Source organism: Gigantopelta aegis, chromosome 11 (genome assembly GCF_016097555.1).
Source record: "Gigantopelta aegis isolate Gae_Host chromosome 11, Gae_host_genome, whole genome shotgun sequence".
Taxonomy (NCBI): Eukaryota; Metazoa; Mollusca; class Gastropoda; order Neomphalida; family Peltospiridae; genus Gigantopelta; species Gigantopelta aegis.
Genome location: NC_054709.1, coordinates 26,038,236 through 26,055,972, shown reverse-complemented (window position 1 = coordinate 26,055,972; position 17,737 = coordinate 26,038,236). Strand labels below are relative to the sequence as shown.

The window sequence follows — 17,737 nt, the reverse complement described above, 5'->3', positions numbered from 1 at the left end:
TTGGTAACTGTGACACGTTGTCTTCAGAGTAAAACCGGCTAAATTTTTCCATTACAAGCAAATGATCTCTAATATGTACTTTCCCACAAACATGACAACACATACCACGGCCATTGATATAGTAGTCGCGAGGCACTGGTTGGGACGTGGAAATTCATATCCTATGATCAAAGCACTTAAATAAGGCGAGCGCTCTCCCCCCTGAAAACTGTGAAAGGCAACAACGGCTTTGTTTGGCGATGACGTTTGACGATGACGTTGTTTGAGTCCGTGAAATAGCCCAGTTGGAAAACGTTCGCTTGATGCGCCGTCGATCTAGGATCGATCCCCGCCGGTATGCCTACTGGGCCATTTCTCGCTGTAGCCAATGCACCACGACTGGTGTATCAAAGGCCGTGGTATGTGCTATTCTGTTTGTGGGATGGTGCATATAAAAGATCCCTTGCTACTAATGGGAAAATGTAGTGGGTTTCATCTCTATGACTGTCAAAATGACCATATGTTTGACATTCAATAGTCGATGATTAATAAATCAATGTGCTCTAGTGGTGTTGTTAAACAAAACAAACTTTAACTTTTAATGACGTTGTTTGACGCCGTGGTAGCTGTTGTACACTGACCTGTGTGTGGGGACGAGAAGCGGACAGCGAACGGCTCCCTCTCAAACGCATCGGTGCCATCGTCCTTGCCGTCGTCGTACTGATAGACGTCTGCTACACTGACGCGGCTGGGTCTGCAAAACAGAGGATCCATGATTATTTAAAGACGCACTTCACTTCACACATTTCAATTACGATTATAATAAATGGCGTCGAAAAGATCATTTATTACCAAAATATATGCATTTAGGCACATATAATTCATACATAATAATATTTAAAACAAAGAAGAAAATAAATAACTATCATGTGTTATGACTCATCATCATCATCATCATCATCATCAACATCATCGTCGTCGTCGTCGTCGTCAACATCATCATCATTATCATAAAAACCATCAGCAACATCATAAGCATTATACATTATTATTTTTATCGTCGTAACCATTATCATCATCCTCATCACCAGTTTAAATTAGTATTAATATCTTTGTTACCATCATCATCATGGTCATCATCATCATCATCATCATCTTCAACATCATCATCATCACCACCACCACCATCATCATCATCATCATCACTACCACCACCACCATCATCATCATCATCACTACCACTACCACCATCATCATCATCATTATTTTCGTCATCATTATAAATTAGTATTAATATCGTCATAATATAACCATCTTCATCATCAAAATTATAAATTACTATCTTCGCTAGCATTATCTTCATTACTGTCAACATAACCATTATAAATTAGTATTAATATCATCATTATTATCATCATCATTATTTTCAACACCATTATAAATTAGTATTACTGTCGTTATTATTATCATCATCATCAACATCAAGTTATCAGCAGCAGCAGCAGCACCACCATCAACATCATTGTAAATTAGTATTAATATCGTCATTATCATCATCTTCATCACCATTATAAATTAGTTTTAATATCGTTATCATCATCATCAGCATCTTCATCACCATTATAAATTAGTATTAATATTGTTGTTTTATCATCATCATCAACATCATCATTATTACTTAATACTCATATCGTCATAATCATCATCATCATCTTCATCACCATTATAAATTAGTATTAATATCGCTGTTGTTATCATCATCATCAACATCAAATTATAATCATTATCATCATCATCATTGTTACTTAATATTAATATCGTCATAATCATCATCATCATCAACATCATCATCATCACCTTCGTCACCATTATAAATTAGTATTAATATTGTTGTTTTATCATCATGATCACCAACATCATTGTAAATTAGTAGTAATATCGTCGTTATAATCATCACCATTATAAATTAGTTTTAATATCGTTATCATCATCATCATCATCTTCATCACCATTATAAATTAGTATTAATATCGCTGTTGTTATCATCATCATCAACATCAAATTATAATCATTATCATCATCATCACCATCATCATCATCATTGTTACTTAATATTAATATCGTCATAATCATCATCATCATCAACATCATCATCATCACCTTCGTCACCATTATAAATTAGTATTAATATTGTTGTTTTATCATCATCATCACCATCATCATTGTAAACTAGTAGTAATATCGTCGTTATAATCATCACCATTATAAATTAGTTTTAATATCGTTATCATCGTCATCATTATCTTCATCACCATTATGAATTACTATTAATATCGTTGTTGTTGTTATCATCATCATCAACGTCAAATTATCATCATCATCATCATTGTAAGTTAGTATTAATATCGTCGTTATCATCATCATCATCATCATCATTTTCATCACCATTATAAATTAGTTTTAATATTGTTATCATCATCATCATTGTTAATTAATATTAATATCGTCATATTCATCATCATCATCTTCATCACCATTACAAATTAGTATTAATATCGTTGCTGTTATCATCATCATAAACATTAAATCATTATCATCATCATCATCATCACCACCATCATCACCACCACCACCACCACCATCATCATCATTGCAAATTAGTATTAATATCGTCCTTATCATCATCATCATCAAATTATAAACATGATTCATTATCATCATTGATTTCAGGAACATACCAAGTTTGAAAGAACTGAAGAATTATACATGACCAAATTGGCCGAATGACTGTGCTGAAAGATCACGAGGTCACAAAATCACTTTGTCTATTGTCAGATCCGCTAACGAGTACCTGTATAGGAAGCCGTACTGTTCCTTACTGTTCGTTCTCCCAAGTCTTTCGCTGACCTCAGCCTTGAACGGGTCATCAGGCTCGATTCTGAATTAAAACACAACAATCATAAATCATAAGTATTATATAATGTAAAATATAATTCATAATTAATTGCAATATTTTCTAGTTAACTAGGAAACCAAGAAAAGCTAATATCATGTTGATATAATTTAAATATTAAATATATTGTTTCGAATTTGCTGCCATTAAGATTAAAGTAAAGTTTGTTTTGTTTAACGACACCAATAGAGCACATTGATTTTTTAATCATGCAACTCCCCTTTTACCTTCAGTTAAAAAATGCGCCAAAATTCCTTCAAGAAATTGCACAATATTTTCTCTTTTGACTTAATCCTATGGGACATTCAAAATTCATTAGCACCAAAATTGCCCCGCCCTCTACCGACCGCAGTCGGGCCGACAGTGATCCCTTGCACTTTCCAGCGCAGGATGTCCCCTCTCCCACCCACCCCTACCCTTTTCCTGTCCTGGACGGAGGAGCCGGCCGAGGCCGGCACCTGTGACCACGACAGGCGTGCGCTACAACGGCTTGTTCTGAGTATGCAGGTAAAACCCTATGACCTGACCTGACCTACTCTCTCAGTCAGAGATAACTCTATAAACATGATTTTTTGCCTACCACAGGCTCTAATGCAATCATAACTATATGTTTAATGCTAAATAGTATTACCAGTTTGACGGGCGATCTGTCTTCTTCATTTTGTTTGTCACGTGATGTTGATCACTTGCCAAGTATTCTTACTAATGTTTTGGCAATATATACTGTGTATCTATATATATCATTTGAAGTGAAGACACTGTATATTATAATATTATTAATAATATAGTAGTCTGTAGACTGGCGGACCAATAGAAATTCTGGCGGGCTAGTAAATTTTAGTTAGTTCTGGTCCGACGGGCTAGTGAATTATTTTCCATTTCTGCACCCCTGATTACACTGGTCATTTTCGAGTTCGGCGATAACAGATAGTTCGCTTCTTTTTTTTTAATCTCCCTCACCTGTTAAGGGTTTTAAGCAAGCTGTCCAAGCTGGTTTCTTTACTGTCTCTGATTTCTTGAATAAGAATGATGTCATAGCGATGAAGAATCTGTCAATCAAGAGACAACGGGTGGGGGTAAAAAACATGTTTTAATAATAATAAAATCGTAAAGGAAAAGGAAATTTATTTAATAACAATTCTACTTAATATATAAAAGAGAGAGAGATAGAGAGAGAGAGAGAGAGAGAGAGAGAGAGAGAGAGAGAGAGAGAGAGAGAGAGAGAGAGAGAGAGAGAGAGAGAGAGAGAGAGAGAGAGAGAGAGAGAGAGAGAGAGAGAGAGAGAGAGAGAGAGCGAGACGGGAAAACAATATACCATCTATAACCACTTATTTATCACAAATTATAAACGTAACAATAGCGAAATATATTAAGCTTGTAATTATGAATTTACATCTTTAATATAAAATGTATATACAGAGAGAGAGACAGAGAGAGACGGAAAACAATATACCATCTATAACCACTTATTTATTACAAATTATAAACGTAACAATAGCGAAATATATTACGCTTGCAATTATGAATTTACATCTTTAATATAAAATGTATATCTCATGTCACAGATATACACATATTTGAAACAAATATTTTAACCATTTTCATAAAACAAACATTAAGCGACACACACAGTAACCTCACACTCGAGTGATCATTTTGCCACCCCACCCCCACCCCCATTTATTACTCACGGTACGCCCTCCGTCCTCACCTTTGTGATGATGTCGGTAACGCCTTTGTTTTTGAGCTTCGATCGTCCGAACACTTGTATGTTGAACGCTGAAATTCTGAGGGGCGGCGCTGCCAAAGGGGGGATCTCGTTTGGAACCCGATTCTGCTGCATATTGTTATTAGCTCTCCTTGCGTCCACGGAAAGAGAGAAGCCAACTTCCTTGCTGCACGCTAAAGAACGTGAGGGTAATATAAAGTGTGTTAAAATTGGTTTTCTTTGACGACATCACTAGAATACATTGGTTTATTTATCATCGGCTATTGGATTTTAAACATTGGTAATTTCGACATATACTATTCTTCTTCTTCATCTTCTTCTTCTTCTTCTTCTTCTCGTTCGGTTTCATATGCTCACTAAACCCTAAGATGTGCTGCATCAATGAACTGGATCGTCAGTTGGAGCTCACCAAGACTGCCCCATAGCTTTTCTTTGATGCTCTTTTTGTTCTGGCCAGATGTTTTTCCTTATGTTTTGGAGGAGAGGACAGCTTTGAAGAACGTGTTCTGGTGTCTGAGATCCACTGTTGCAGGGACATTATCTTGTATGGTCGAGCCTTAGGCGATTGAGGTGAGCCTTTAGTCTACAATGTCCAGGCCTGAGATTGAAACTTAGACTAATTAAGAGAGGAAACCCGCTACATTTTACTATTAGTCGCAAGTGATTTTTTATATGTACCATCCCACAGACACGATAGTACATACCACGGACTCTGGTATACCAGTCGTGGTTTACTGGCTGGAAGGAGAAATAGCCCAATGGGCCCAACGACGGGAGTCGATCGTAGATCGACCGCGCATCAGGCGAACAATGTACCACTGGGATACGCCCCGCCCAGTGAATATAATATAAACAAAAAGATCAGTCGACTTTTTATTTTACGAATGTGGTTTTCTCAGAGTTTTAAAAAATGTTTTATGACATATAAGACTTAGTGTACTTCACTGCTCGAGGGCGGTTCCTAGCTCTGTCAATAGGGGGAGGGGCGGGACGTAGCCCAGTGGTAAAGCGCTTGCTTGGTGCGCGGTCGGTGGACCCATTGGGCTATTTCTCGTTCCAGCCAGTGTTCCACAACTGGTGTAACAAAGGCCGTTGTATGTACTACCCTGTGTGTGGAATGGTGCATATAAAATATCCCTTGCTGCTAATCGAAAAGAATAGCTCATAAAGTGGCGACAGCGGGTTTTCTCTCTCAATATCCGTGTGGTCCTCAACGCCATATAACCGTAAATGAAATGTGTTGAGTGTGTCGTTAAATAAAACATTTCCTTCCTTCCTGTCAGTAGCGAGCTCGACTGAAGTGCTACTGATTTTTCAAATTCGCTGTTTCTTTCCCAACGTCACAACCAGTGCCCCAAAGACATGGGATCGAACCTAGACCGACCGCGCATTAGTCAAAGCGCTCGCCTTCATGCGCGGTTGGTCTAGTATCGATCCCAGTCGGTGGACCCATTGGATTATTTCTCGTTCCAGCCAGTGCACCACGACAGATATATCATAAAGCGTGGTTTATGCTATCCTGTCTGTGGGATGGTGCATACAAAAGATATCTTGCTACTAATAGAAAAATGTAGCGGGTTTCCTTTCAAAGACTATATGTTAAAATTACCAAATATTTGACCAATACCTTTGTTTCACACGGCGCGGAACGTAGCCCAGTGGTAAAGCGCTCGCTTGATGCGCGGTCGGTTTGGGATCGATCCCCGTCGGTGGGCCCATTGGATTACTTCTCATTCTAGCCAGTGCACCACGACTGGTATATCAAAGATATGTGATATCATGTCTGAGGGATGGTGCACTGCTAATAATGGAAAAATTTAACGGGTTTCCTCTCTAAGACTAAGTCAAAATTACCACCCAGTAGGCGATGATTAATAAATCGATGTGCGCTAGTGGTGTCGTTAAACAAAACAAATTAACTTTTTGTCGGAAAATTTAATCATAAATGCTTGCAATACTCAGCTGTTTAGAATGTTTCAATGTCCACGACCTTTGATTTGATACCCGGTGACCTCGCTCATTATAATATGTCCATAATAATTATTTCATTACCGAGAGGAACTTCATGTAAAACTGTTGCGAGGTCGTTTGCATAAATGGATGGAAATATTGTGGATAGTGTGGAGGAAATACGTTAAGCAAAACAAATATCATTATGTAGTTCTGGCTTAAAGGGACAGACCCTAGTTTCAACGCGTGAAAATTAAAAAAGTTTATCTACAAACCTGTAACACATTTGGATAAAGTTACAATTTAGTGAAACACGAGTCTGTGACTTTGAAATGGTGAAATACCCTCTAAAAATAGACTAAACCTCGACTCCATAACTGTTACTTCTTAGACGCACGTGCGTTTTTAAAACTATGATCAATGCATTTTGTGATATTAAAAACACTTCGAATGTACAGAAATTGATAATCTAAACCATAAAATCTGAGTACAGTATGATTTCAGTTATCAAACACGGCTATAATAGTCAAAACTATGCCTTAGTGTTTAAAAACTAGGGTATGTCCCTTTAAATTTCTTATGATTTTGTTTAAATTGTTGATTCTCGAAAAGAGAATATCATATATCTAATAATCTCCCGCTGAGACTCCAAAGATGAACGGACACGAAAATAACAGGTGCGCTCTTTGCCGAAAGCAATTAGCACACTTAAGGGAACGAACTACATCCTCTATTAAATCTACAACTAATCTACAAACACCACACGAGAGCTGCCCAGATTACAGAGTACCGAATCACCCAAGCTTTAAAAAATCATAAACGGAATACTTCTGCCCCTGCTCATATTTCATATATACTGTATGTGTGTGTGTGTGTGTGTATGTGTGTGTGTGTGTGTGTGTGTCTATCTCTCTCTCTCTCTCTCTCTCTCTCTCTCTCTGTGTCACTCTCTCTGTGTCACTCTCTCTTCCCATCTCTCTCTCTCTCTCTCTCTCTCTCTCTCTCTCTCTCTCTCTCTCTGTCACTCTCTCTGTCACTCTCTTCCCCCTCTCTCTCTCTCTCTCTCTCTTTCACTCTCTCTTCCCCCTCTCTCTCTCTCTCTCTCTCTCTCTCTCTCTCTCTCTCTCTCTCTCTCTCTCTCTCTCTCTCTCTCTCTCTCTCTCTCTCTCTCTCTAACAAATATAAAAGTGAAATAGTACAGCTTTATGTACAGAGACAGAAATATTCGGGTTAAACGAATCCCTGTCACGGGATTTGAATCATGCGCGTGTGTGCCTGTTTTGGGGGTTTTTTTAAAGTTTAATTTAATAAAAATATAGTTCGTTAAAATTTGTTCTGTTTAACGACACCACTTTGCTGTATGCCCCGGCAAACAATATATTTAAAAAGACAATTCGCTTGAGCGAAGGTGGGTTGGATACCCGAACCTCCACACCACCAACACGCCCACCCTCCCACCCACCCAACCTCCCTACAGATGCGCCTGGCTAGGAATAGTCCAGTGGTCATCTGGGTCATTTGGTCAAGAAGAAATATTCAGCTGTGTCATGATTATAATACAGTCCTAATCTAAATTATAGCCACCCATTTTTTTATGTCAGAATTATACCCCCACCACCACCAACCGCCACCCCCAACACACATATTATCACATAGTCTGATCATCTCTTCTTCTTTTCTTTTTTTAAATGGCGGGATCTAGCTTAGTCTTGGATCGCTCGCCTGGGGTGTTTGCGTCAGAAGATCGAAACCCTTAACCGGGGCGAGACGTAGCCCAGTGGTAAATCGCTCGCGTGATGCGTGGTCGGTTTGGAATCGATCACCGCCGGTGGGCCCATTGGGCTATTTCTAGCCCCAGCCAGTGCACCACGACTGGTACATCAAAGGCCGTGGCATGTGCTATCCTAGCGTTCGCTTGATGCGCGTTCGGTCTAGGTCGATCCCCGTCGGTGGACCCATTGGGCTATTTCTCGTTCCAGCCAATGTTCCACAACTGGTGTAACAAAGGGCGTGGTATGTACTATCCTGTCTATGGGATGGTGCATATAAAAGATCCCTTGCTGCGGGTTTCCTCCCTCAATATCTGTGTGGTCCTTAATCATATGTCCGACGACATATAACCGTAAATAAAATGTGTTGAGTGCGTCGTTAAATAAAACATTTCCTTCCTTCTTCCATCAATATCTGTGTGGTCCTTAACCATATGTCCGACGCCATATAACCGTAAATAAAATGTGTTGAGAGCGTCGTTAAATTCCTTTCTTGCCCTGACCAGCGACCCGCGACTGTGATATATCACCTTTCCTCTATGTGGGGAAGAGTGCATTTTAAAATACCTTGCTGCTAGTGGAAACAAAAAATGCCTCTAAAAATACGGGTAAAAAAATTGTCAAATGTTTGATATCCAGTAGCTGATTATTAATTTAATCAATGTGATCTAGTGGTGTCGTTAAACAAATATAAACTTTCAAACTTGCTTTCTCTTAATTACTTGATGCATGTACCCAAGATAGCGTTCTTGAAACTTATATATGAAACAGACGTCGGTTACACCAGCAACATGCGGTGGGGTAGCTTTAATAATCCGCATTTTAAACGTTGGGGAGGGGGGCAATGAATAATCTTCAGAGACGGGAGACCGGTCCTCACGACACACACAATCCCACATCCACCCACACACACCCCTCCCGACACACAGACCTTTACATGGTTATAATAGGCACACAAATAAACCAAAATTCTGTAATTTTATTCAACGTTTCACTTACCTTAAAATAGACGCATCCAAATAAAATTCACAAAAAGTATTTTGATAGCATTGATGCTCATTTGATCACGAACCCAACCATCGACCAGTCGCTTTTCTTTGTGTGTTACGATTCAGAATATGTGTCAATATTAATCCAGCAACAGCCTCGACCGGTAGAATAAACTCGTTACGCTCGAACGACAACAGACTTAATTTGCGTTTCGAAATGCTAGACTGGTTTTGACGCACATTGTGAAAGGCAATCGTCAGGACGTCAACCCGTTAAACAAAACGTTCAGCGAGGGATACTGACTAAAGTGATGTACTAAACGCCACCCTGGTGATGCTGTGTGTTTAGAAGATTTATTATATCACTGACGTTAGGAAATGCCAGCTAGATTAGTTTTTAGCGCAGTGTTCAATGAAGTGGATATATTTAAAACCAGCCACATGTTTAGCGGGCGGTAATGAAAAAAACTGATGTTCCAAATGCGGCACAGGTGATGGTGTTTGAAGATTTAATGGTCTTTCGACAGACCTCGCCACAGTTTTAAAAAAAAAAACAACAAACAAACAAACAAACAAAAAAGAAGAAAAAAAAAAAACCCCGAGTGAAATATTTATTTTATTAGCATATTTTAATTAATATTAACACCTCGCCCTTTTTTCTCCCTTCCCTGGGGACAAATTTAGCTTTTTCTCGTTCCAGCCAGTGCACCACGACTGATATATCAAAGTACGTGGTATGTGCTATCCTGCCTGTGGAATGGTGCATATAAAAGACCATATGTTTGACATCCAACAGCCAATGATTAATAAATCAATGCTCTAGTGGTGTCGTTAAACAAAACAAACTAACCTCTCAGTTATTATGTGCTCTTTTAATATTGTTTCTAAATATTCTGCTTCTATTTTCAAAATATTCCAAAGGAATATGTCTGAAGACTACAAAATCCAGATGAGATTTATGAAAATCCTCAATATATCAACAAAGACCAATTTGCTAACACAATTTTGTTAAATTTAAAGGCGCAGACCATAGTTTCAACCCGTAAAAAAGTAAAGTTCGTTTTATTTAACGACGCCACTAGAGCACATTGATTTTTTTTTTATCTTATCATCGGCTATTGGACGTCAAACATAATTATGGTCATTCTGACACTGTTTTTTTAGAGGAAACCCGCTGTCGCCACATAGGCTACTCTTTTATGACAGGCAACAAGGGATCTTTTATTTGCGCTACCCACAGGCAGGATAGCACAAACCATGGCCTTTGTTGAACCAGTTATGGATCACTGGTCGGTGCAAGTGGTTTACACCTACCCATTGAGCCTTGCGGAGCACTCACTCAGAGTTTGGAGTCGGTATCTGGATTAAAAATCCCATGCCTCGACTGGGATCCGAACCCAGTACCTACCAGCCTGTAGACCGATGGCCTAACCACGACGCCACCGAGGCCGGTCAATATGTCAACAAAGACCAATTTGCTAACACAATTTTGTTCAACTTAAAGGTGCAGACCCTAGTCTCAACCCGTAAAAATGCACACTAAGTAATCTGTAACACATTAGGATAATGTTACAAGAGAGTGAAACAAGAGTCTGCGAAGTTGAAACGGTGAAATACCGTTAAAAATAGACTAAAACTTGACTCTATAACTGTTACTTCTCAGACGCACGTGCGTTTTCAAAAATATACAAAAAAATGCATTTTGTGGTATTAGAAAAACTTCGGTTGTACGAAAATGGATACTCTAGACAATAAAATGTAAGTAAAGTTTGATTTCAGTGATCATAAACGGCTCTAATAGTGAAAAATATGGTTATAGTGTTTAAAAACTAGGGTATGTCTCTTTAACACCTCGCCCGTTTTTTTTAATCGGCCTAAGTGTACCACTGACATTCCTGTGTGCGGCTAATCTGTGATGTTCCGATTGACTGCAATTAAGAGGTCATCCAGAAACCACAAGATCGATCAGAGATGTCAAATAAACTTATTTTGTCTTGTTTAACGAAATCACTAGAGCACAGTCATTTACTAATCATCGGCTATTGGATGTCAAACATTTGGTAATTTTGACAGTCTTAAAGAGGAAACCCGCTACATTTTCCCATTAGGGATCTTTTATATTATGCACCATCCCACACATGATAGCACATACCACTGCCACCTGAAAGGATGGACGGACGGACGGACGGACGGATGCATGTGTGAATGGGTGGGTGAATAAAATGATGTCAAGGACAACGTTAGCCCGAGTACTCTGACGATAAGAGAACTAGACGGACATTTGGACAGTTGTACGCTTATTACGTCTGTAGGCCCATTGGGCTATTTCTCGTTCCAGCCAGTGCTCCACAACTGGTGTAAAAAAGGCCGTGGTATGTGCTATCCTGTATGTGGGATGGTGCATATAAAAGATCCCCTGCTGCTAATCGGAAAGAGAAGCCCATGGAGTGGTGACAGCGGTTTCCTCTCTCAATGTCTGTGTGGTCTTTAACCATATGTCGGACGCCATATAACCGTAAATAAAATATGCTGAGTGCGTCGTCAAAGGGACATACCCTAGTTTTTAAACACGAACGCATATTTTTGACTATTAGAGCCGTTTTTGATAACTGAAATCATACTTTACTTAGATTTTATTGTTTAGATTATCAATTTCCCTACATTCGAAGTGTTTTTGGTCATCCTGGTGTTTTAATATACAAAAATGCATTTCTCATATTTTTTTAAAACGCACGTGCGTCTCAGAAGTAACATTTATGGAGTCGAGGTTTAGTCTATTTTAGAGGGTATTTCACCATTTCAAAGTCACAGACTCATGTTTCACTCAATTGTAACTTTATCCAAATGTGTTACAGGTTTGTAGATTAACTAAACTTAGTGTTAATTTTCATGGGTTGAAATTAGGGTGTGTCCCTTTAAATAAAACATTTCCTCCTTCCTTAATGAGCGAATAGCTGTCCAAATATCCGTCTAGCTGTCCAAATGTCCGTATAGCTGTCCAAATGTCCGTCTATGATATCTTTCCGTTAGAGTTCTCTGGCTAGGACAGCTTACTCGAACAATATTCAAACAAACGCGGGAATCAAGTAAAATTACAATAGAAATTACTTCATACGTGGAAGGGCGGGGCGTAACGCAGTGGTAAAGCGCGGTCGGTAGACCCATTGGGCTATTTCTCGTTCCAGCCAGTGCATCATGACTAGTATATCAAAAGCCGTGGTATGTGCTGTCCTGTTTGTGGGATGATGCATATAAAAGATCCCTTGCTACTAATGGAACAATGTAGCGGGTTTCCTCTCTATGACTATGTCAAAATTACCAAATGTTTGCCATACAATAGCCGATCATTAATAAATCAATGTCGTTAAACAAAACAAACTTTTTTTAAACTTATCGTCAGAGTATTCTGGCTAGGACAGCTTACTCGAACATTAAAACAAACACGGAAATCAAGTAAAGTTATAATAGAAAGTTCTATAAAGTAAAGGTTTTACTTCATACTTGAAAGAAAAAAACAAACCTATCTGAAATAGACTTACCAAAAATTAGTAAAAGAGCCGTTATAGTAGATTCCATCATTATTCCTAAATTACCGTCCTGCCGTAGTCAAAAGAATCCAGCTACACCGCTTGAACTGGAAGTTATCACAGGTTTCGTGATTAGCCCACTAATGAGCTCTTTATATAAGCACACCCACGATTGGCTGTTTGGGTTGATATACTAGTAACTTTCTTCCTTCTACCACGGTATGTGAGCTTGTACTGCGCACACACACACCAAGCATCCCATGGTCACACATAGTGTAGCAAAGTTATGTACGTTATTGCCATAAAAAAATGTAATTGATGGATGTTGCTTCCTTAATGATTGGATGACAGTGGATGTACATAGGTGGAGCGCTCGTCTGGCGTGCGATGGATGTAGGATCGATCCCTCACGATGGACTCCGTGGATATTTTAACCTATATTCAATGGCATATCAAAGGCTATACGTGGGATGTTCCTTCCGGTGAGCAGGAAAAGACGTATAAAATATCCCTTACGGCAGGCACGGAACCAGGATGTTTTCCGGGGGGTGGGTTGGTTTATATGCAACTTCTTAAATGGAAGTTATATATTAGCGATGAAATAACTTGAAAATAGGTGAAAAAAACACCTTTATTGACGTGAATGCGGGGGGGGGGGGGGGGGGGGGGGGGGGAGAGAGGGGTGGTGGTGGTAGTGGTGGTGGTGTGTGTGTGTGTGTGGGGGGGGGGGGGTCCAGACCTCCGCGACTCTTCATCCGGACCCACCTTGTATTGCTATTTTGGAGGACTAGCATACTATGTGGCGTCACCAGGTTGGTTCTTTAGACCAAGTGACGGTAGAACGACTAAATTTTGTCACACACCTGTTGTTACTTTTTATTATATCACACGGCAATAAAACACACCGATGTGTTATCGATTTATAGACGATATGCGATTACATATAACTACTCGTAGGTGAAGACACTGACACCACAGCCATACCATCCAATAAAATTAGCATTATCGAAATTGATTGCTCTGTGACGTATCGGTTAACCTGGAACTGATCCCTCTGTGATGCTAAAGTTAACCTGGGGTTTTTTTCTAGATATGTAAGAAATAGTATTCTACAGTTGTGTCCGTTAGATACCATTTATCTTACAACTCGTTGTTTAAAAACGTATCCATTTCGATTTTGTTCGTTAGAAAACAACTCGTAAGACTTAAATGATATCTAAAGGCCACACATGCAGCCTTCTCTATATAATTAGGGGGCGGGACGTAGCCCAATGGTAAGGCGTCCTCTTGATGCGCGGTCGGTCTGGGATCGATCCCCGTCAATTGGGCTATTTCTTATTCCAGCCAGTGCACCACGACTGGTATATCAAACGCCGTGGTATCTGCTATCCTGTCTGTGAGATGGTGCATATAAAAACATCCCTTGCTAATAATGGACAAATGTAGCGGGTTTCCTTTCTAGGACAACTTGTTAAAATTACCATATGTTTGTCATCCAATAACAGTTGATTAATAAATCAATGTGCTCTAGTGGTGTCGTTAAACAAAAGCAAACTTTAAAACTAAGGCAGCTGTGACAACTTTAAATGGTATCTAAAAGCCATTTATCTAGTATTATGTATATAATTAAGGCATCTGTGACCAAGTAGAAGTCTAATTATAATTCCGCACCTGCCTTGCCTCGCACGATTTGTACAATTAATCTGCAGTGAAATCCGAGCATCAAGTAATAAAACATACGAGACGTACCTAAAGGTTGCATTGTTCCAAACAAAGAGTGTTCCGTGTCAAAGGTCGAGATGCAGTGTCAAATAGTTACGGAATGAAGGACATGTTTTATTTAATGACGCACTCAACACATTTTTTTACGGTTATATAGCGTCGGACATTTGATTAAGAACCACACAGATATGGAGAGAAAAACAAGGAAATTTTTTATTTAACGAGGCTCTCAACACATTTTATTCGCGGTTATATGGCGTAAGACACATGGTTAAGGATCACACAGTCAATGAGAGAGGAAAACCACTGTTACCACGCCATGGGTTACTCTTTTCGATTAGCAGCAAAGGATATTTTAAATGAACCACCCCCCCCCCCCCCCAAAAAAAAAAAAAGAAACAAAGAAATCTTTTATTTAACGACGCACTCAACACATCTTTTACGGTTATATGGCGTCGGACATATGGTTAAAGACCACACAGATATGGAGAGGAAACCCGCTGTCACCACTTCATGGGCTATTATTGTCGATTAGCAGCAAGGAATCTTTTATATGCACAATTCCACAGACAGCATAGTACATACAACGGCCTGTGTTACACCAGTTGTGGAGCACTGGCTGGAACGAGAAAGAGCCCATTGGGCCCACTGACGGGAATCGATCCTAGATCGATCGCGCATCACGCGAGCGCTGTACCACTGAGCTATGTCCCGTCCCCAAATATTTAACAGCTGCGGCTCTGATTCGTAGTCAAAATTTTGACATTGATTGTTTGTTCAAAATCCTGTTATCCATTGTTAATAAATGGGGCGGGACGTAGCCCAGTGGTAAAGCATTCGCTTGATGCGCGGTCGGTTTAGGATCGATCCCCATCGGTGGCTCCATTGGGCTATTTCTGGTCCCAGCCAGTGCTCCACAACTGGTGTAACAAAGGCCGTGGTATGTACTATCCTGTCTGTGGGATGATGCATATAAAAGATATCTTGCTGTTAATCGGAAAGAGTAGCCCATGAAGTGGCGACAGCGGGTTTCCTCTCTATATATCTGTGTGATCCTTAACCATATGTCTGATGCCATATAAGCGTAAATAAAATGTGATGAGTGCGTCGTTAAATAAACCATTTCCTTCCTTCCTTCCGTCCTTGTAATAAAACATACGACACGTAGCTAAAGGTTGCATTGTACCAAACAAGAGTGTTCCGTGTCAAAGTTCGAGATACAGTGTCAAACACTTACGGAAGGAAGGTGATGCGCGGTCGGTCTAGGATCGATCCCCGTCGATGGACCCATTGGCTATTTCTCATTCCAGCCAGTGCTCCACAACTGGTGTAGTAACAAAGTATTATACTGTCTGTGGGATGGTGCATATAAAAGATCCCTTGCTGATAATCGAAAAGAGTAGCCCATGAAGTTGCGACAGCGGGTTTCCTCTCTCAATATCTGTATGGTCATTAAGCATATGTCTGACGCCATATAACCGTAAATAAAATGTGTTGAGTGCGTCGTTAAATACAACATTTCCTTCCTTCCTTCAACAAATTTTGAGTGTAGAATGATTAAAATACATTGTAAAAAGGTCTCAGGTTAACACATTTTGCCCGAGTATTTGTATAATGTTTGCCCGAATATGAAGTTTTTTCTCCAGCACTGGGGCGGGGAAGGGGGGTGGGGGCAGTCGTCCCCCCCCCCCCCCCCCCCGTCCTATCTCGTACGCTTATGACTAGTATTACGTATTAAATACACTTTCTTGTTTAGATTATCAGTGTCTGTATATTCAGTGTGTGTCTGGTCGTACTAACGTCTGTAAGTAGCCCAAATTGGATATGGTATTCCAATAAATTTGTACGTTCGGAAATATATATATATATATATATATATATATATATATATATATATATATATATATATATATTAGGAAATAAAATGAAGTTTGACCTAGTACAAACACTAGGGCGATCAAAAATGGGTGTAATATACAGCCATTGATATTTTATTTATAAACATTTATTTAATATGTATTTACAGTCATTAAAAAGTTTGTTGGCCCTCATTCTTTTAACAATCGCAAAAAAACTCAGGATAGTCCAACTTTTAATAGAGCAGTTAATATCAAAACTCCGGTCATTGGTGATACATGAGACAGTGTTCGTTGTTTAAAAAATTTGTTTTATCTGGGCAATAACTGTTAGCAATTTTATTTCATCTAGTACCACTGTGTCAAGTAGCCTTGTGTATGAGGAACCCGTAAAACTAAGTACTACAATTGTGTGCGAAACTTGCAGTGTTGCACAAACATCCGGTTATATCGAAAATGAGAATTTAAAGATTCTATTATTTTTTTTTTTTTTTTTTTTTTTTCCAGTTAATACTTTGAGGGAGGGGATTGTAGTACTGCTATTTTGGGGTCATTATTATGCAGTGGCGTATCTACGGAAATTAGCGTTGAAATTGCGCCCCTGTCAAAACATCTTGACACCCATCTTTTAGATAACGTCTGGCTTTAATAGAAACTGCTCAGTGGCGCCGCCTCCCCCCCCCCACCACCTCCTTCAAGTGGCGTCCAGGGCACGTATCATACATGCCATACCCTAGGTACGCCACTCTGATCATAGTTTGTTTGATTTATTTGCATTCTAGTGCCTTTAACCACAAAAGATAACATTGACGCCTATGAGACTTTATTTAGTATAGTACCATTTTTAACCACGATCGATTCACCATACATTCTCAGCACTGGGTGGTTATTATAATATGTTTTTAAAAAGTGTAATATTTGAGTGTGATTTCCAATTTAATATTCAACCAACGTCATTGCATTCCGCCTGAATACATTAAAGGGATATTCCTGAGTTTGCTGCAATTTTTAAGCTGTTATTGACTAATAGAGACTTTTTAATGATTGTAATTAAATATCAGATATATTTTTCTGCATAAAATATTGGTGGCTGTATATTAAATGTGTTTCTGATAGTTCTAATATTTGTATAAGGTTAAATTTCATTGTATTTCCTAAAAAATGTTTTTTTTCGTACGTACGAATTTATTTGAAGACAAAATCCAGTCTGGGCTTCTTACAAATATTAAGATGACCACAAAAACATTGAATATATAGACAGTG

The 17,737-nt window shown here is 39.1% G+C and overlaps 1 protein-coding gene across 1 annotated transcript; it reads right to left on the bottom strand.

Moving 5' to 3' along the window:
- Positions 1 to 570: 570 nt before the first annotated feature.
- On the bottom strand, positions 571 to 12,988 carry LOC121385120 (deoxyribonuclease-1-like). The gene is made up of 5 exons (XM_041515657.1): positions 12,909 to 12,988; positions 4,644 to 4,834; positions 3,893 to 3,981; positions 2,831 to 2,917; positions 571 to 733 (listed from the first exon to the last, which is right to left on the bottom strand). The coding sequence occupies exons 1-5, from the start codon at positions 12,946 to 12,948 to the stop codon at positions 571 to 573; spliced, it is 570 nt and encodes a 189-aa protein (XP_041371591.1). The 5' UTR covers positions 12,949 to 12,988.
- Between the last annotated feature and the right edge of the window lie 4,749 nt (positions 12,989 to 17,737).

Bases quoted from the DNA above. Each gene is read 5' to 3' on its own strand.
- LOC121385120 (XM_041515657.1), bottom strand. From the start codon at position 12,948: ATGATGGAATCTACTATAACGGCTCTTTTACTAATTTTTG. The intron at 4,835-12,908 runs GTAAGTCTATTT...CACGTTCTTTAG, and splicing joins GGCTCTTTTACTAATTTTTG to CGTGCAGCAAGGAAGTTGGC. The intron at 734-2,830 runs GTACTCGTTAGC...TCTGTTTTGCAG, and splicing joins CAGTACGGCTTCCTATACAG to ACCCAGCCGCGTCAGTGTAG.